The 20,974-nt window shown below is 39.9% G+C and overlaps 1 protein-coding gene across 4 annotated transcripts; it reads right to left on the bottom strand.

Moving 5' to 3' along the window:
* Window positions 1–1,269: 1,269 nt before the first annotated feature.
* On the bottom strand, window positions 1,270–18,214 carry EHF (ETS homologous factor). Of its 4 annotated transcripts, XM_077818534.1 has the most exons (9): window positions 18,047–18,214; window positions 11,951–12,196; window positions 10,328–10,387; window positions 7,777–7,845; window positions 7,617–7,685; window positions 7,133–7,135; window positions 3,792–3,851; window positions 2,232–2,427; window positions 1,270–1,369 (listed from the first exon to the last, which is right to left on the bottom strand). In XM_077818534.1, exons 1-9 carry the CDS (start codon window positions 18,141–18,143, stop codon window positions 1,270–1,272), a joined length of 900 nt encoding a protein of 299 aa, XP_077674660.1. In that variant the 5' UTR covers window positions 18,144–18,214. The 4 variants fall into 4 exon arrangements, with proteins under 4 accessions (XP_077674660.1, XP_077674658.1, XP_077674662.1 ...); XM_077818532.1 differs by lacking the exon at window positions 7,133–7,135; XM_077818536.1 differs by lacking the exon at window positions 7,617–7,685.
* Between the last annotated feature and the right edge of the window lie 2,760 nt (window positions 18,215–20,974).

The following is a 20,974-nucleotide window of genomic DNA, read 5'->3' as shown; positions in this document are numbered from 1 at the left end:
TGCTGCGTGCTTGCTGGCATTAATGAAGATAGAGGGCATTCAGCACCAGGCAGGAAGTACTTTAGCACCTTGCAGGATCCAGTCCTAACCAATATAAGAGCTATTATAAGTTCTCCAAAGAAATGCACATAGTCACACAATGCTTTCCCTGCAGTTCACTACTGTTACTGTCATAAACTAACTGAAGATAAACCCAGCATCTGAAGTAACTGAAGCAAAGGGAGGCCAGCCGAATGTTAAGATACTCAGAAATTGATAGGAGAGATGGAACACTTGTTATTGGACAACAAAATTACAACCCAGGTGATTATGGAACATTTGCTTCTATAAGTATCTCCACAAGGAACAAACATTTAATAATGGGCTCTCTTGAAAGGGAAAGTATAACAGAATCCAGTGGCTGGAAATTGAAGCTAGACAAATTCAGACTGGAAATAAGGTGTACATTTTTAATAGTGAGTGTAATTAACCACTAGAATAATTTACCAAGGGTTGTGGTGGATTTTCCATCACTGACAATTTTTAAATCAAGATTGGGTATTTCTCTAAAAGATCTGCTCTAAGAATTATTTTGGGGAAGTTTTTGGCCTGTGTTATACAGGAGGTCAGACTAAGTGATCACAATGGTCCCTTCTGGCCTAGGAATCTATTAAAACCACCACATGGCTCAGAGATGCTTACTATGTTATCCACTCAAAGTTCACTTTTTAAGTGTACTAACATGCTCCAGCATGTGCAGCTGTTGTGGGATAGCTACATGAGGCAGATGCTTTTCAGCCTCATGCATGCAGTCGTATGTTACTTCATACTCCACAGGTATCCACAGTTGAAATAATATGATCTGAACTGAACAATCACCCGGGAGTCCTCTTACAAAGATAAGCAACATTGGAAATCATTATTTTTCACAGGCTGCCTTATTTTAAATTATTTTACTCATAAAAATACGTAATGCCCCATGATTCCCCCCTTTATTTGCATGACTCACAGCATTGTCATAAATCACATTACTCCTACACTATATAAAAAAAAACTTCATAAAATGGGAAAATTAATCACAATCATAGTTACCATATATCACAGAAAACTGTGTACATTTTTTCCCCATACAGGACATACTTCGACTAAAATAATTTTGACACCAATGATAGTGTTCCTTCTTCCTGTTAGAAGTAGTTTTTTTTCCCTCATTTTGGTACATAAATAGAAGGGAATAGTCTTTGAAATATTTACATCCAGAAGATTTTGCTGCTGTTTTTGTTGACATCTTCAATTCTCATTTTCTCTCCAGCCACCGGCATTCTTTCCAAATTTATAGACTAATCTCCGGCCATCCACACGCTCCAGTATTTCTCTTTTGTAATAGTATCTGTCAAAAGAAAAACACAGAAATAGATTTGATACTAGACACTGGAGCTGAGAATAGTCTTTAAGGGACACTGTCAACTAAGAAATCACACTTGTAACTGAACATGTTTTACCTACTATTATTACAAATAATATCTAAGGTTATTGTGACTGAAAGAGATTAGAGAAAACATCTTATCTCTTTTTTATTTTACTTCGTTTTAGTTTATACATTTGACTGCACCTTGGTAGACTCTGCCACTTTTCAGAACACCAGCTCATAGCTTATTCAGTGTTGCCAACTCTTGCAATTGTATTGCAAGTTTCATGATATTTGACATTTCTGTAAAAATTGCCAGCTTCTGGAATCCCGTGATCAGGTAAGAATCTCAGCTTTCATTTAAAACAAAAAAGAAGTTTCTAGCCCTACTGGGTGTGAAGAAAAGTTTGAAAATGTGAAAATCAAAAGGATCCCATGATTCTTAAGCCAGTCTTATTATTTTGGTGGGCTTGACTTATGTTCAGGTTGGCAATACTGCTTAGGCATTGCTTAGGCCCAAATTAAACCCTTTGGGTTTAGCAGTGACAAGTCCTTGAGCTGGTTCCTTTGCAGAGGGGTGAGTTTTACCTTTTGTGTTTTACCTTCTATATCAGTTAGTTTCACCTGTTTGTGTGGCTTGTTCACACAGCAACAAGGGAGACAAAAACACTTTAAAAAATAAGAAAATGTATTTATAACCGCCTCAAAATCAATAAGGGAACTCAGATGGCAGGTGTAGCCAATGAAACTGCTTTTAACTAATTTTTTAAAATAAACAAAATTCCAAATGGATGCAATATCTCTTTAATTATTCGAGGATTCATGTTTTCTCAACTCATGCTACCTCATGGCCCGGCTGAGTTTCTCATAAGTCATGCTGCTATTGTTTTTCTTCTTTCCCCAGAGCTGAGCCACCGCCTCAGATTTTAAGAACCTGAAGACACCTTCAGATCGGTCTTCCCACTTTATTAATCCTGGGTTCTTCTCTGAATTCAGGAGAATATCTCTGATAAATTCCCAGAGGTGAGTTCCTCGAGGATCTGAAAGAAGATGGAAGAAACAGAAAGACTTTCTCTGGGGTATTTTTTTGTTTTTGTTTTATTTTCGTATGGTAGGTTGCTCACAGAAAATGACTTGTCTGCAAAGAAACCATAATCTGACTATGCCTCCAGACTTCCATGTATGTTGTCTGAGATGTGTAAAGCAGTAATCTAAGAGGCAAGGTGGGTGAGGTAATACCTTTTATTTGACCAACTTCTGATAGTCAGAGAGGCAAGCTTTCGAGCCACTCAGAGCTCTTCTTCAGGTCTGGGAAAGGTACTCTAAGCGTCTCAGCTAAATGCAAGGTGGGACAGATTGTTTAGCATAAGTACTTAGCACATAGTCTAAGGGACCATTCAAGGTAAAAAGCTTGTCTCTGTCACCAATAGAAGTTGGTCCAAAAAAAGATTGTACCTCACCCACCTTGTGTCTCTCATATTCGGGGACCAACACAGCTACAACTACACTGCATAAAGCAGTAATCTTGACATTTCTCAAATTGAGGTTATCTTCAGAATAGCTCCTCACAGATTTGCATATCTCAGTAAGGTTGCAGCAAAATACTGCACCGACTCACCCTCAGAAACTTGCATGCAACACAGAGAAATGGCGCCTAAGCCAGTCTTTATTTCATATTTCAAAGCTCAGCTCTTTTCATTAATCCTATCAAGTGTGTACCCTGTTGAAGCCACATACCTCAGACCACTGCTCTGTTGCTTAATCCTTCTACACCATGACTTTTGGCACTTATACCCATTCAGGAAGGAAGAGCACTTGGAGTGATTTGCCCAGAAAGCTGTGGCGTTCTCCCCTACTAAAGACTAAGGAGGAGATTTTCATGACTCATTTGCCGAAATATTTGGATGGAAATATTTGCACACCCATGGTGTAACCTTCCCTTAAATCTCCATAGTGGATGTGGATAATGAATCCTTCCTTAGTGGAGGGACAAGCCCAGGGCATTGCAAGGATTGAATTTCTCAGAGAGGAGTTTGTTCTGGTGGCCAAGGCATCTCCTAACTTCTTTTCAACACAGCAATCATGTTTTAAAGGAGGACACAGTAAACATTCATCTAATTCTGTGTTTCTGAAAGGTCCTTATTGATTAGAGCATTATTTGGAACCTCTACTCTACCCTGGACAAAGCCAACTCAAACAATGGGAGCAAAGTATAACAGAGAGAAACAGTTGGTCAGGTCCTCAGCTGGTGTAAATCAGTGTAGCTCCATTTGACCCATATGCTTTGAAACTGCGCTCTTTTTTTTTTTTATTGCTTCCTTCCTTCCCAAAACTTGAACCTAAGCTTATACTGTCTCTGGGCCGTTAATCAAGCCACCAGTGTTGCCATAAGCAGTTGACTTACTGTGCTTCTTGGTGTGGGACTTTGGGGGATGATCTTGTGTTTTTTTCTCATCTGAAGACTCTGCAGAGGATGAAAATGAAACCATTCTAATAAACTTGGCTAAAGGTTTTCTGTTGACTAGCAGATTAAAACATAACCTCAAAAATGAATAAGTGCCTGTTTTAAAGATAATCAGCTTTCAAAAAGTAAATGAGTAATCCAGAGGGATATTTTTGCTTTCTGAGTTATATTTTAATCAGCCAGGCTACACATCACAAAGAGATCATTGATGAATAAAGGACAAATACAGAGGTATACAGTTGACTCTGGAAATGTTAATTAGATTAACAAATACCTCACCCCATGTCCCTTGCACCATGTATGTCAGAGTGAAAAATAAGAGGATCATATCTATAAAAGCAATCCAGAATTCTCCCATTATGGCCCAGACTTTGCTGTAGCATGTAACTTTGGGGGCTTTTTTGTTTGTTTGATTGTTTGTTTGTTGTTCTATAGATGATCTAATGTGAATTGTATGTACTGGTACAAATGTAATGTACACCCACCTGCCTAAATGCAGAATTATCTGACAAGGCATTGTTCTTAAGAAAATAAATACAAGCCGAGTAGTCCCAGAACTCAAGCCAGTGTTGTTAGGAATTTTTGACACCTGGGCACATATATTTTATTTTTACAGCTATAAGCCACAAGAATATGCTGCTTCTCATCAGTGCAACATTTTTGCCTGTAAACACTCTTAAAAGGCATCAGATTTCTAGCTAAGCCATTCCTCAGAAACTAAGAATAAAGAAGTCGTATTTATTCATTTCTTATCACCTAGCTAGAAGATGATATTTCTGTGTTTAGTAGTCATCTTCTTGGAAATTAACAAAATCTGAATCTATTACTGACATTAACACAAAAGGTTTCTTATAATCAGGCTGAGAACTTTCACAAGGTCTATGAGACAATTTTAATTATAAGTCCCTCTTGCGCTTGCTCTGCAGGATATTTAGTGCCTGAATTCCATAAATGCTTAAGACCCATGCATGTTTTTCCAGTGGCTAAGTATTCACAATTACCATAATTTTGCATAGAAAGCAGGAATTTACATGTGCAAATGACTTAATGTAAATATCTATTTGCATAAAATCTTGCCTGATTTGCACATGCATCTGCAATAATTGCATGTAAAAAAATGGGTGCAAAAATATTTACAGACATACTGTACTCTACATCAATTGGAAATATGAACTCAAAAGTAAGGTTCTCCAAAAAACTGAATATTAGGTCTGGGTGCAGGCCTGAAATATTGAAAAAAAAATCATTTCAGGTCAGCCTGGGTGAAAGTGTTGTGAAATTTTTAGTGAACCAAAATGTTCAAAAAAATTAATTTCAATGTTGAGTGTTTTTAATCCATTTTAAATTATTTTTAAAATTTCCCAAAACAAAGTCAAAATGTTTCATTTCATAAATGCTGAAATGAACCCTTTCTGACATTTTTGGAAAAAAACATTCTGACCAAAACAATTTGCCAAAATGGGTCTAAATTTGTGAATGGTTTCGGTTAACCCAATTTTGCATTTTTGTATGTGTGAAACATTTTTTTCACCCAAGCTTTTGCTCAGCTCTACTCAGGGAAGAGAGGACAGTCCCTGCCTACCCTGTTTTAAATCTGATATAGCATGGTCTTGACCTACAGCTGCAAATCAGCTCTGGGCTCATTTTATATATCCTGCCCACTTTCAGAGAGTCCACTGTTTACTTGCCTGCCCACTTTCAGAGAGCACCAGCCACTGATCGAAGTCACTGAGCTTGTCAACTGTATATCAAAAGTCAGTGGGACTTTTGTCTTGTTTAAGGACTGCAGGGTCAGGTCCTTAATTTGTGGGTAGTTTTACCTAAAAATACGATTATTAAAAAAAACACCTGATTTTAGAATCCCCTAAATTACCTTAAAATGGCTTTGGTGTGTTCGACTTAGCTGGTAATTTATTCAATGAAAGTCAGTTGCCTTCTACTTAGTGATTTATTCCTTATTACACCTGTGTAAACAGCCTCCCATTCTGCCTTTACTCTTCCACGGCGCCCTGTTCTGAGCACACACCATTAGAAGGCTGGGGCTTGACAGATGAAAAGAATTATGATGCAGTTTCAACCTTGCAAAACTTGTGACAAAAGATTTCACATTATTTGCATATGATTCAGAATGAGCTACTTCTTTACGGGATATACAAATTTAGTTTTTACAACAGGCTGTGCCCTTGGCGAGACACCCTAACTCTAGGCTCAACAAGTCAGCGTATAAACACACCAAGCCAAGAATCTTGCTGATTCCCAGCACTGTCAGAAAGCTCTGAAGAGCTGGCAGGCATTTTATGAGAATGGGCATTGGCAAGAGAAAGAGCAATTGGATTTGGTGGGGTTTTTTAACGTTTATTGCTGAATACATTTGTTTAAACCGCACATCACCTTGTCGAGCCTTGCTGTGCTTCTAGGTGAGGGCCACGCTTATGCTCTAATAAATTAGTTAGTCTCTAAGGTGCCACAAGTCCTCCTGTTCTTTATGCAGATACTGTTACTGTAATCTGCCCTTTAATTGTGTCAGGTGAATTTAAGGACGAGGGCCCAGTGGGCAAATGAACTGGATAGCACCCAGCATGAGTCTCAGTGGGGAGCTGCGGTGGCAGTGGAAGGAGTGTAGTCCCATTGCATGTCTTCTTTCCATCTCTTCCCCATATCCGGTTCTTTCACCTTTCTTTTCTCTCTTTCTCTCTCTCACCCTGATATTTTTCTACCTTTGATTCTTTTTCAGTATTTGTTTCTCTTTGGATTACTTTCTCTTTTCCCCCTTTTCTTTCCTTATGTTTTCTCTCCTTCTTTCCCATGTTCCCTCAAGAGTCCTTGCTTCTTGTCTATATTGACTTTTTCTTCTCATCTTTCTCCTTCCTTCTCTCTCTTCTTCCCTTCTTCTACCAATTCTCCAATCACTCTTCCTTTCTTCTCTTCTCATCAGTTCTCTCTCTCCTCTTTCCTCACTTCCTGCCCACAGCTGCCACTAAGACACCATCCTCTAAATCATGCTTGCCACATTTTCATGTGTCCACCCACCACCACCCATTTATGCTTTTACCACTCTCTACTCCCCACGCACCTGTCACTCACCCACTATCACACTTGCCTACAAAAAGGCAGATTATATTCTTGTTACATCCTCTTTATACTGCTCAGGAGGTGCAAAGAGGCCATCAAAAGGGTAAAATGGCATGCTGTGGACATGATGTGCAGAGACACCATAGGGCTGGAGTAGGTGATCCACTGAAGCTGTGGGAAAGCTGCCTGGGAAGTATGTCCGGGAAGACCCGCTGCTCTGGGGCAGTTCCCAGACATACTTATGCCTGCCCTATGGCCGCTCTGTGCTGATGTAACACCATGTCTGGCCATTGATACCTGAATATATATATGAATCACTTTGCTCACCACTGAAATGCACTTCTGAGGTTGTGCACAGCCACACTACACAACAGGTTATGACAGGATAGGGACATCTTATCTTTCTAACACTGTCTCTTCCACCTTGAGTCAGTCACTTGAAAAGATATGGGGAGTCACCCTGAGGTTACTGATTATCTGAAGTTCTTTTTTCTTGACAAAGAGAGGAGAGCCGTGCACCTTTCAAATAACTATTTAGTTAGGATTGCTAAAGTAACTAATATCAACATCAATATTGCTTGGTTTAAAACTACTGGATACCTACACTCAGACCTGCAACAGAAGCCTTTCATATAGCAGTAGTTCTAGGGTGTGTGACACAAATGATCAGCAATAGAATTAAGAGATTCTTACCAAGAGGCTGGTGACTGGTAGTAGTCGTGGAAATCTGTTCACGACAGAAAGTTTTACTGTCCAATAACTCTGGAGATTAAAAAGAAAAAGTTTAACGTTAACATCCTCTTACCACAATAAAACACTTTATAAATGCCTGAAGCATTGTGATGTTAGTTACCTACTGTGCTACCATAACCACTGTCATACAAATAATTCTCTTCTTTCCAGGAGGCCATTAAAGACGGATCTGAAGATAGGGACCAAAAGGAAAGTCTGTATCAGTAAAAGAATACTATCCAGCAGTGAGGTGAGTAACAATGAGACACTGAACCAGTAGGAATAAGAGAAAGGTGACAAATAAAAGACCACGGGGAAAAAAACATGCAAGTTGCTACACCATAGACTGTTACATTCACCCATGCCATTTGTACACTAGGGCAAATTTGTTAATACAGAATATTTATTTTTTAAAAATACTTTGTCTTGGCCTGAATTTTTCTATTCTCTCAGGTAATATTTCAATTATGTGTGTTCCAATAGAAGATCAGCTTCTCTTCCTGACCCAGCAGTGAAGTGTGTGATGTTATACTTTGTTGCTACAGAAATGATTGCATCCTCAACAATTCAGCATTCTAGTAGAATTGAAGAAATTAAGGTTTATTCTTTGTTTGTATTATGGTGGTTCCCCGAAGCCCTCACTGAGGCCAGGGCTCCCTTTGGTTAGGTGACATATCAGTTCATAGAAAAAAACATGATATAACTGAAAGTTCAATCTTCTATGTGGGTCCCATTTTATATTATTAGATACCAATGCAGAATCTCTATTGAGGATCATACTGAGGGCCTGTTGCTAAACTTACATATATCCTTAACCTAAAGGACATTTTATTGGGCACAAAATGCATAACCCATGAATATGGAAGATTTTTAAAGCCACCCTTAGACTCATAGTGCTCCATACAATACAAGGAAAATTCAATGGAATGTTATAATAGCAGACTCATAACCTGCACACATTTGATTTTCTTGTCAGCAGCTGGTGAAATCATAATGCTTTTTGCATTACAACTTTTCAGGCCAGAGAAGTTAAGTTTGTCTTTCTTTCTCTTTCCAAATCAAAGGCAATGAAGCATAAGACTCAAATTTGGGATTTATTTATTTTTTCAAGTTAATGCAATTGGAAACTGAAAATGAGTCACTAGCTAAATCATCTTGTTTGGCTGCGTTAACATTTATGACATGGGAATTTAGCAGGCATTCAAACTTATAGCTACATGTTGGGGCATCCTGAGCCCATGTTCTTGCAGTAGCACACACCCTTTTCTTGTTTGGACATCTGATCCACCGACTGTTGTCTCTGAAAATAAACCTCACCCAGCTAAAGCTTGTGGGGACTATTTGGCCTCACGCTTACAGCTATGCCAGCATCCACACTGAGGCAACCTTCCTTGACTTAGTAGGACCAGATAGGATTCCCCTCTGAACCCACCAACTTCATTTCTATCTCATCACAAGGAGCTGGCTTGTAGCCATATCAAGTTCTCCCATCCTCAAGAAAGTAGCACGCCCAGCCCCTGCCAGCTCATGGACATACTGACTGCACCTGGATAATTGAACCTGGGCTTTTCATGTGGCAATGAGCAGAGAATCACCACAGCCCCACTGCACCAGCCGCAATCCAGCAATAGTTTTTAATAGTGGAGAAGTGGCCACCATAAAAAAAAAGGGAACACACAAGGCTTTAAAATTTGCACAGTCTGTAGATGAATACTTTGTGAAGACCTTGTGTATCTCTACTGAGGGGTGGATTAAGACTTAATCAGGCCAAGCTCCACAACGATATTGGGGATTCCTCCTCAGAGATATTTTCTTTCTCATCCAGAAGACCTTTCCTTTCTCCAACTCAAATACAGTCAACTCCCCTCCAGCAGAAAGCCAACCTGTAGCTATACACAGGACGGTTACCTGCTACTCTACCCCTGTGTCTCATTGTTCTGTCTGACCCAGCTCTGACCAAGGGGAACATATACCAAAGACCCTAAATTCCTGCCTTGAGCTGTGCCTAGCTGTATTCTATGCCACAGGGAAAAGGCAATAGACCTATGAATGAAATAGGCTGTCAGTGTTTGTCTGAAACACTCCACGCTATAAGCTGGTGTTGATTCTTCTGGGAAATAGTAAGTAGGTATGCCAGTGGCTCATTAACACACCCACATATAAGGGACTTGAGAGAAGATCTGGAATGTGAGCTGAACCATTCTTGGAAAGGAACCCTGAAAATGGCCAAAGTTGAGGAGAAGACTTGAGCTTGCTTTTGTGTTGTTCCATTGTCATTCTTTTTAACAATGAAACCAAGCCCCAGGGAGGAAGTTATGAGCCACTACAAATTGTGCAAACTGTCTTTGGAGGAAGGCGATGAAGACACTGGACATGTGACATTTTAGAGGTCTCCTACTGAGTAACCCTATGCAATCTAGTGCTTCTGGTACCATGTGAGACCTCAGAGATTCAGTAAAGAGAATTTACTGACATTTTTAAAAGCTCAGTTTTAATTTCATTACCATTATTTAATGACCTCTTCTCTGGAAAACAGACTTGTTTTGGTATTTAAGTGAAGCTGTTGCTAAAACATCCACTATGAACTTTATCTTAGCAGCTATTTTCCTTGATCATTGACACCCAAGTAAAGTCAAGTTACCTGGTACACCATAACAATTGTTATTACTCACCTGTTTGTTCTGTTTTAACAACGACATTATGTGATGGGTACATTTCACTGCCACACTGACCTGCAAGAGATTGCATGGGAGAGGGGAGGTGTAATTATGCACACGGCACACAAAGGAAAGATAGGGCTTCAAGCAGGGATCAATACCAAAGGGCTAATTTTTAAAAGACATGAGGACATACACACACACACACACATACCCTCTTCCACACCGTGTGAACTCCTCATTTAACTTCTTAGTGTGAATCTGCTAAATTACTATGCTATGACTGGAAATGGGAAGTGTCAGGTGGATGGATAGAAGAAAGGAAGGAAGAGTCTATCATTGTTACCTTACTACGTCTATTTCAGAGACAAGACGGGTGAGGTAATATCTTTTATGGGACCAACTTCTGTTGAGCAAGTGAGAGAGGGTGAGAGAGACAAGCTTTCGAGGCACACAGAGCTCTTCTTCAGCTCTGGGAAAGGTACTCTGAGCATCACAGCTAAATGCAAGGTGGAACAGATTGTTTGGCATAAGTAGTTAGCACGTATTCTAAGGGACCAGTCAAGGTAGAGTGGCCCATTAACACCCCAGAAGTCATAGGACAAAAAGAGGGGTTAGTGGGTTACAGATTGTTGTAATAAACCATAAATCCAGTGTCTCTGTTCAGTTCATGATTTTTAGTGTCTAGCAGAATTATGAAGTTAAGCTCCCAAGCTCATCTTTTGAAAGTGTTGTGCAGGTTTCCTTTGTGGATGAGGACTCATAGGTCAGATATAGAGTGAGTGTTTTGTGACTTGTTCACCCACAGGTAATAGGGTGTTTTTGTCTTTTATCATTTTCCTGTGTCATTTCATTTGAGAGGGTAGTGATTGTCTGGTTTCACCCACATAGTTGTTATTGGGGCATTTAGTGCACTGGATGAGGTACGCCGCATGTTGTGATATGGACTGTGTAGGATCCATGGATCTTGAAAGGTGTATTGTGGGGGGTGTTGATCATTGTAGAGCGGAGATATGTCTACAGGTTTTGCATCTGTTGTTCTGGAAGGGGCTGGTGCCGCTTTAAGTTGATGTATTTCTCTCTCACCAATGGAAGTTGGTCCAATGAAAGATATTACTTCACCCTCTCTAATGTCTTGGGACCGACACAGCTACAACTACCCTGCATACATCTATTTCAGTCATTTAACAGAATGAGTTGCCTTCTTGCTACATGAGGCCTCAAAAGCACGGAGGGGAGTTCTACATTTCTGCACACCTATGAATCTCCTGAGCATCAGTGGGTTACAGAGCTCCTTTCTGTAATATAAGAATGTGGGCTACTTGTTAATAAAGAAAAACTTTGTCTTTATTGATAAAACATCCCATCTTTTTTCATGGTCTTTCCCCAGTACTGCTAAATTGACTAATGTCTTGTAGATCAGGTAAGACCTTAGTAAAGTGGGGGATAACCAGGAGTTTCAATCCTGTGTCTCTTAGGAGCTCAGCAGCAATGAAGTTGCACTCTTGGGAAACTCTTAAACCCCTCACGAGCAGAGCTTCAGTCACTGCAAGGCTGAGGAACATAAGTGGCCTTAGATCAACCCAGAATTCACAAAATTGTGGTTGCAGTCCTGTCCATGCGCTAGTGTATATTTACCATTCCATTTTAGGTGCTGAAGGTTGCTGTAAAGAAGTTGGCCGGCTCTCCCAGCTGCCTGGGTGAATTCGTGCAAAGTCATGCTGCATAGGTGTTCGCCATCGATGTCAAAGTCCTGGAAAGGTATGCAGTTGGCATCCAGCTGGTTGGTATCCAGGAAATGCTGTAGCCACTCCCACACCTGGTACTTGGTCCAGTATTGAGGGTGTATCTCATGCCACTGAGTTCCATAGAAACTGCCAGGCACTGGAAAGAGAAATGTTACAAATTTACTCTATCTGTTAACACAACAGTAATACCAAGATAGAATGTCTGTGTACCGTGTACAGGAAAGAAAGCATGGTCTAGTCCTTAAAGCACATCACTGGAAGCCAGCAGATCTTAATTCTCTTCCCAGTCCCTAACACTAACTTGCTGATTATCCTTGAGCAAGTCACTTCAGTGCTCTTTGACTCAGCTTCTCGATCTGTAAAATGGAAAGAATCAAACTAACGTAGGTTACTGGGGTATTGTGGGGATTAATTCATTCATGTTTGTAACATGCTTTCATATTCTTGGGTGGAAGGCTCTACCAGTGGGAAAAATATTAGAGCATAGATGTATTGACGCCCACGTGGGAAAAGGCACCTTTGAAGTATGTATAATAATGATGGGCCAAATCCTGCAGTTCTTGTTTGGGCAAAACTCCCTTTGAGATGAGTGGGAGTTTGGCTTGAATAAGTACTGAATAAATGCTGAATATGAACTTCAGTATTTAGCCCAATAATGATCAAATAAATGTATATTTAAAGGTATATTATTACATAGTAAAATCTATCATATATAACCACCAACAAACATCAGCTGTATAGCAGAGCTGGCATCCAAGGCAGAGAAACAAATCATGCCTTGTGTTTGGAGATACCTCAAAGAGATCTCTTAATATGCAAGGCTCCCTAATTTGTTCCTCAGAGGTTTTACTGAATATCTAAATTCTTTGTTGATTGGCCAAATCCTCCAGAACAGCCTCTGTTATGTTCTTTCATGACAGTAATTTGCATTAAAAATGCTAGAATCTGAGTACGCAAAAAGGATTTGTGCCTGCCAATGGGGTAATGAGATGTCAATATTTACGGATGATACCAAGCTGAGAGGGATTGCAAGTGCTTTGGAGGATAGGATTAAAATTCAAAATGATCTGGACAAACTGGAGAAATAGTCTGAAGTAAACAGGATGAAATTCAATAAGTACAAATTCAAAGTACTCCACTTAGGAAGGAATAATCAGTTGCACACACACAAAATGGGAAATGACTGCCTAGGAAGGAGTACTGCAGAAAGGGATCTGGGGGTCATAGTGGATCACAAGCTAAATATGAGTCAACAGTGTAACACTGTTGCAAAAAAAGCAAACATCATTCTGGGATGTATTAGCAGGAGTGTTGTAAGTAAGACACGAGAAGTAATTCTTCTGCTCTGCTCCACGCTGATTAGGCCTCAACTAGAGTATTGTGTCCAGTTCTGGGCGCCACATTGCAGGAAAGACGTGGACAAATTGGAAACAGTCCAGAGAAGAGCAACAAAAATGATTAAAGGTCTATAAAACATGACCTACGAGGGAAGATTGAAAAAAATGGGTTTGTTTAGTTGGGTTTGTTTAGTTTGTTTAGCTGGAGAAGAAAAGACTGAGGGGGGAACATGATAACAGTTTTCAAGTACATAAAAGATTTTTACAAGGAGGAGGGAGAAAAAATTGTTCTTCTTAACCTCTGAGGATAGGACAAGAAGCAATGGGCTTAAATTGCAGCAAGGGCGGTTTAGGCTGGACATTGGGAAAAACTTCCTAACTATCAGGGTGGTTAAGCACTGGAATAAATTGCCCAGGGAGGTTGTGGAATCTCCATCACTGGGGATTTTTAAGAGCAGGTTAGAAAAATACCTGTCAGGGATGGTCTAGATAATACTTAGTTCTGCCTTGAGTGCCTAGATGACCTCTTGAGGTCCCTTCCAGTCCTATGATTCTATGTCCTAATTTACCAAGGCGAGCGCAAGCACCACAAGTGATTGTTGGGAGTACTGCATGTGGTACGGGGAGGAGAGCAACAATCCTGCACGGACTTGACCACTTGTGGGCTGTCTAATCTCCGACAGAAGGACTGGAATGGAAAGTAATTCAATGAGAGGCAACTCATAGCCTGATTTCTACATCTGGCAGTTTGGGAATCCTGAGACTTGTGTGTGCAAAAGTTAGTGTGCACAATGTAGTGGTGAAAATATTAACTACGTTATGTATAGTAATACATCTAATATATAATAACAAATATTAATATTAATATGTATGCAGTGTTGTAAATTTGCACAGCACTTTACACACACACACACACACACACACGCACACACCAGACCTTATTCACATTGACCAGTAACCTCTTCTGTAAATGAGACTATTCACAGTGTCAGGGACTACTCAGTGAATAAACATATCAGAGTCTGGCCCTGAGAAAGAGACATATTTCCTGCCCTAAAGAGTTTACAACCTAGATAAGCCAGGACAAGCACACACAAGGCAGGAGAGGGGATGATGTGTTGGGATTGTTCGTGCGGAAAAGAACAAAAACAGGACTGCTTGAAGAGGTGGGGTTGAAGGAAGAATTTGAAGCGGGAGAGAGACGGTGCTTGGAAAACGAGGACAATGAGATGGTTCCAGACATAGTCTATAGTATGAAAAAAGGCATGAGGTGAAACTTGGGGAAAGGAAACAAACTATTATTGGAAAGGGCACAGGGGAAGTAGTGGGAAATGAGAACAGATGCAGATAGGGCCTTCGAGATGAGGATAAGGAATCTGAATTTGATGCAAGAAGGAGCAGGAAACCAAAAAGAGGGCTCCAAAGAGAGGGATCATATGGCTAGAGCAATAGGAGAGGAAGATAACTTTAGCAGCAATAATTTGAATACTCGAGTGGCAAAAATCTGAGAAGCAGGGATGCCAAGTAGGTGTGGATTTCAGCAGTCAAGTTCATTAGGATATGAATAAGGTTTTAGCAGGGGAGGATGGGAGCATAAGGAAAGGCCAGATTGCTCTAGGTCAGTGGTTCCCAAACTTGTTCCGCCGCTTGTGCACAGAAAGCCCTTGGTGGGCCGGACCAGTTTGTTTACCTGCCACGTCCACAGGTTCGGCCGATCGCAGCTCCCAGTGGCCACAGTTCGCTGCTCCAGGCCAATGGGAGCTGCTGGAAGCAGCGGCCAGTACGTCCCTCAGCCCGCACCACTTCCAGCAGCTCCCATTGGCCTGGAGCAGCGAACTGCAGCCACTGGGAGCCGCGATCGGCCGAACCTGCAGACGTGGCAGGTAAACAAATTGGCCCAGCCCACGAGGGGCTTTCCCTGAACAAGCAGTGGGACAAGTTTGGGAACCACTGGTCTAGCTCATCTACAAGATATGGGCTTAATGCAGCAATTAATCGGTGAAATTCTATGCCCGGTGTTGTACCCGAGGGCAGACTTGGTGATCATAGTGATCCCTTATGACCTTGAATTCTATTAATTTGTTGTGTTTCTGTCTTTGAAAATGTGGCAGTGTCTATGTACGACATTGATACAGTATTCTCATTGCTTAACTAAATATTACTATTTATATTATTTATATTTATTTAACACCAAGAGTGTGCTAGATACTTTGCATAAATAGAGGAGATCAAGTTCCTTGCTCCAAAAAGCTTAAAATCTAAAGCTAAGATATAAGAAGCACATACTATACCTTTCTATTCGCTTTCTATAATAAGAATAAATTATATCTGGTTAAAAAATAATCCCCAAAAGAGGGGGTGTGAAATTTTGCCAGTTTCAGATTAAAAATAATAAAACTCTAATTCTGTCTGAAGGTGGGCAAAATGCTCTTTTTTTACTTTATCAGAATTTCACAGCAAAACCAGATATATCTGATAATAGCACAGAACGGGAATCCTAACTTTAAGGTCCACGAAATGGTGGTGCAGGCCCCTGATGTTTTTACATATATTTCTAAAAATTGTAATGTTGGTGAAAACACTACAAAAACAAATATATAGTCAAAAAGGGACCAGAGCAAGGCTGCTTAGCCACCTCGATGAAAAAGCTCTGTGTAGGCAAAGCAAAGCAGCACTATATAAAGATGGCTTATTAATCAGATAAGGCTTATGTGTTAGCTAGAATTATTAAATTGGCCAGAAAGTCCCACAGAGAATCCCCCTTCTCCTATCTTAATAAAGGTTCGCTCCGGCCATACTGAGCTAAACAAAGTGAAATGATGTGCCAATAGGTGATACTAAGGACAGCATATTTCAGCCCCCACATATATCAGTCCTGGACTCTGGAGGTCATGAGAGATAAGGGGGGGAAATTGAGTGATTTTTTTTTCTAAAATTTTAAATTCAAATTTTTAAAATTTGAGATGTCATCCATGTTCTAAAATTCCAGCTCTATATTTGACTGATCAGTGGGAACGCAGGGGGAATTTTCAAGCTCCTGCTCTGCAAGTCAAAAAATTGTCAAGAATCATCTTTACTGTATGAGCCTTCCATCCCAGGCACTGATACAGTATTGCCTATTCTAGCCAAAAACAAGACTATCCAACATGGTTGTGAGAAATGTTAGTAATACAATCCCCAAGTTTCCCTAGTTACCACTACCAGGGAACAAGGGGTATCTCAGGAGCAGATTGCTGTGGGTGCAGAACCATTTGCAGCTTGCAGTTGCAGGATTGTGGGGAATTAATTGCTATGTAGGGGGCTCCAGAAAGTAACAATGGGATTTAGAAGCCACTGGGCACCCTCTGAAGGCCATAAGAAACGTGGTTGGCCTGTCTCCCTGCAGGCTGCAGTCTTAGAAAGGGGGAGAGGACATTTGCAGGCCACCAGTTCTCAAACCAGAAGACTTTAAAGGTTAAAGGGGGGTTCTTGTTGAGAGAGGAGAGTGGGCATGTGGAGGGAATTGCAGAGAGGAAGATATAGGTTGACTTGGAATTTCAGACTCATGTGAATTCAAAACTGGAAGTGAATCCTGAATGATTGCAAAGGTAAAAATCTCTGAAAATAAAATCCACCAGTTTAGGCTTGCAAAATCCCATGTAAACTGAAACTAGTGCTTCTCAATCAAACATGATTTTCACCATGAATCCTAGTAGACAAAATGAAAGGCAACCCAGTGTGTTTATCAAGGGCACTATTATATATTATAAGGTATTTAGGAATCAAACAGAGAAAAGAAACAGAGCTCCTTTAAGTTCTGAATGAGAGACTCTTCACTGTACATTTCGTTATAGCATTTTACAGGACTGTGATTAGTGTGTGATATAGGGTGCTTGCCTGGCTTGATTTTAAGATTTACTGCTGCTACTGTGACATTGTATTGGGTAGGGGTGAAAGATCTTAAAACGTGTATCTAATATAATATATAGGTGCACAGTTCTACCACCATCCAGAATTCAGAAAATAATGGCACAGGAGGTATAGCTCTAAGTCACTGCTTAGGCTTGAACTGGGTTGATACTGACCCAAAGCCCTCACCATAGAATGGCTGTTTAGTGGCTTATGTGAAATGGAACTGGACATCTCTGTCCATTATGAATTGAACAGGTTTCCATTTCACAAAAAATCCCTATCACTGGCAATAACCCTCAGTGTCAGTCTGTCTTTTTAGTAGTCTGAGCTGAGAAGGCAAATACTGTGCCAGAGCAGGAAAACTGAACTCCCTTCTCAAGTGGTCCCTGCAGGTCAAGGTCAAAGAATAATGTCTGAGCAGTGTGTGTGTGAAGCTTGCAATGCTGCTGCCAGTGTTGTACTTCTTCTGTGAAGAGGGAACTTTGGGGCTGTCAATCCAGCACTTTTCATCAGCACTCAATTCACTTTAAGAAAAAGAACCAGTAATAAACCACAAATTATTATCATTTCTAGGCACACCGTCCTCTTGGTGAAATTCCAATAGAGTATAAAGGAGTTTGGATAGTGCAGAGGTCAAAAATCATATCTATGTATATTTAAAGGCATAATACCCCCGTCCCTGCCTCCCGCCTCCCCCCCCCACACACACACACACTTCCCAAAATATAGACAATACACCATTGTTGAATTCCTCCTACCATTACATGTGGGATATCCATCTGTCCAAGAAGGCTGCTGGTGGAGTAGATTGCTGCTGGAATTGATACTCATTCTGCCAGTTCCTTCCAAAATCATGATCTGTAAGTGAATCGAACAGCTTGCTTAGCTAGTGGGGTATATGCCACAAGGCAAGTGGCAAAAAATTCCATTGAGAGTGAAGTGAGCAATTCCAAGTCCATTTGTAGAAGACACAGCCCAGCTAAGGAACTTGTTGCCACAATCCCTTTTCGGCTGCAATGAAATCTCCTTGTGGTAAACATTACCATTTTCATATGCATGAGGCAAGTTTTTACAGCCACCCATCCATAAATGAATAATCTCTGATCAGGAATGGAGTAGAATGAAAATGCACGGCTTCTGACAGAGCAATGCTGGAAGAGCTCCAAGCTTTGTGAAGTGAAATACAAAACGGTTTCTTTTTATTTAAATGAAATTTCACAAGGTAAACTCTGACTGCTGTCATTTTTAAAAAACACCTAGTTTTCTATTTTATTTTGGACTTCAGAATAACTGATAATTGCAATCATGAATGTAACAGACTTCCAGAGACACATGCACAGAAAATCCTTCATTCATAAAGCCCTACGAGGTAATGGTATATGGATGTTTTTGTCACCGTGGCATAGGTTCTTGTCTAACCTATGTTGGTAGTGTTTTTAAGCCACTGTTATCTGACAGATGTGCAGACGATAAGATTCAGACCACAGCAAACTCAGAAGTCCAGGTTAAAAGCTCTTGAGCAATAGGTGGACACATAATAGAAATGGGAAGAGAAAGGTGCCATTATCCATGGACAGAGAGTTACTTAAAAACACCATTCTAAAATATCATTTTATTAAGGAGTCACACAGACTTTTTTTAAAAATTTGAATCTAGCCTGTAGCAGCTATACAAAACAGCGTCTTTCATGTCTGCTATAAATTTGTTGTGCAATGTTCCCTTTGTAATAACATATAAAAACGTGCTATTCATTTGAACACATGGTGAATGTAAGGAAATTCCCCATTGATATGCGTTCTTAATATGGTACATTATATACCTCAGGCTGGAAGATGCAAAGCATAAAAGTTTGTTTCATAAACATATATTCTGTAATGTTTTGGAGGAGTTTTAAAGTAGCATGTTAAGGATTTATAAAGGCAGCTGATTTCTATCAAGTTAGTTAAATATATGTTAAATATGGTCTGATTTGTTATTCTAAATTGTCTTCTGATTTTAGAGCCCCATTGTCTTTTAGAACTATAACTTTAAAAGTCACATAGGTATGTGAATATGATTAAGTGCACTGCAGTTTTGCATTATAAATAATTGAAACAGGAAACTAAACATTGAAAGTCCAGTACACTGCACAGTATCTCAACTGTGGGTATATTGAATGAGATAACAATCCTTATTAAAAAATTACCAATACACATATTACAGGAGCAATAAGAACACATATATGTATAATGTACAATATTGCTGGTATTTTGTATTAAATACCAAAGCCTTAGGAAATGTAATATAGAGAACAATCCTACCCTGATAGGAGGTGGTCTAAGGCCCTTACTTGTATGAATAAGGGACTGCTGGAATGGACCCTGGATGATATAATAATTGCTTTCCATTTCTGTTTCCTATGAATCTGCAGTTCCATAACCATCCACATGTCAGACTTTATCTTGCATAAAGGGAACTTTGCATCTACAACATCTGCAGGATTTGGATAATACACTTCTAATATCACACCTTTGCCAAATAATGGAATAAATTTTGTCTAGATTTATTCCCCATGCAGCTTCACTGAAGCCAATAGGTTTATGCACGGAGTAAGTTAGGACAGGTTTTGGCCTCAGATTCTCAAGACACACCAGTGCCACATTATCTGCTACCCTGGGGGAGAAAGGTTTTCTTTTAATTAAATTGACTCTAAAATAATTTGCCACCCATGCAGTATTTCATCTTATGTAACACTGAAAATCTGGAGTTTCTTTTAAGCACTGATTGGTTTATGTAGCACATGCTATGGATTCATTTATCCATATATGCACATATCTCTGAGAGCATATTGACTGAGTAACGCCGCTGCATCGTTCTTTGTCATCTTATTTTTAATTATTTATGAAAATATTTCATAGTCATTAAACATTGTATGAGTGAAGTCTGAGTAACATCAGACCTCATTACAGCACCAAGTATTTTATGAGAGTTGAGGCAGGAGCACCAGACTTTGTGTGCAGATTAAAACGTATGCAGATTGGCAAGCATTTTGCTTTTCAAATTAACCAAACCAATATATATACCTTCTTAAAACTATGCTTTCACAGTAGCACCGGTACAGGGTTACTTCAAACAAAACAATTGCATCATCTTTCTAACATTATCTGTGGAATACAATTATACATGGGAGAGAACATTGGAGATAGACTGGACAGGTATGGGTCTGGATTCTAACCTAATCCAAACTCTCCCAAAGCTTCTGGTATTTGGATTCAGAATATTGGTTTCACCCACAGCTGGAGGATCAGGTGCAGTCTAGAGGCCAAAGCCCAAGGACTTACTTGGTCAAAAGTCCTATTGACTTCAGTAAGTGTTTTCAACTTCAGCACTTGGTGCTAAAGTAATTAGTTTGCTAAAATCTCCTTTTCTTTCTTGACTATATAACCACTCCAAGCTGATGTTTGTAATTTAGTTTTAACCAGTCATTGCCTGGCCATGGATAAGATCCAGCATTTCAGAAAAACACATTTACAAAGAACCATTGAGCCTTGTAGAACATACCATATGCAAATTACTTCTTTATACCACAGCTGTGCTCTGAATCTGAATGACTCTGATCCCCATTTTCACATTTTGTTCCAATGAATCTGCAGATCTAGATGGTGAACTGTCCTCATAATTTTGGACCTGAATCTTTCAGGGGTGTT

The sequence above is a fragment of the Eretmochelys imbricata genome, chromosome 6 (genome assembly GCF_965152235.1).
Source record: "Eretmochelys imbricata isolate rEreImb1 chromosome 6, rEreImb1.hap1, whole genome shotgun sequence".
Lineage (NCBI taxonomy): Eukaryota > Metazoa > Chordata > Testudines > Cheloniidae > Eretmochelys > Eretmochelys imbricata.
The sequence above is the reverse complement of the archived record's forward strand: the minus strand, read 5'-3'. Positions and strand labels throughout refer to the sequence as shown.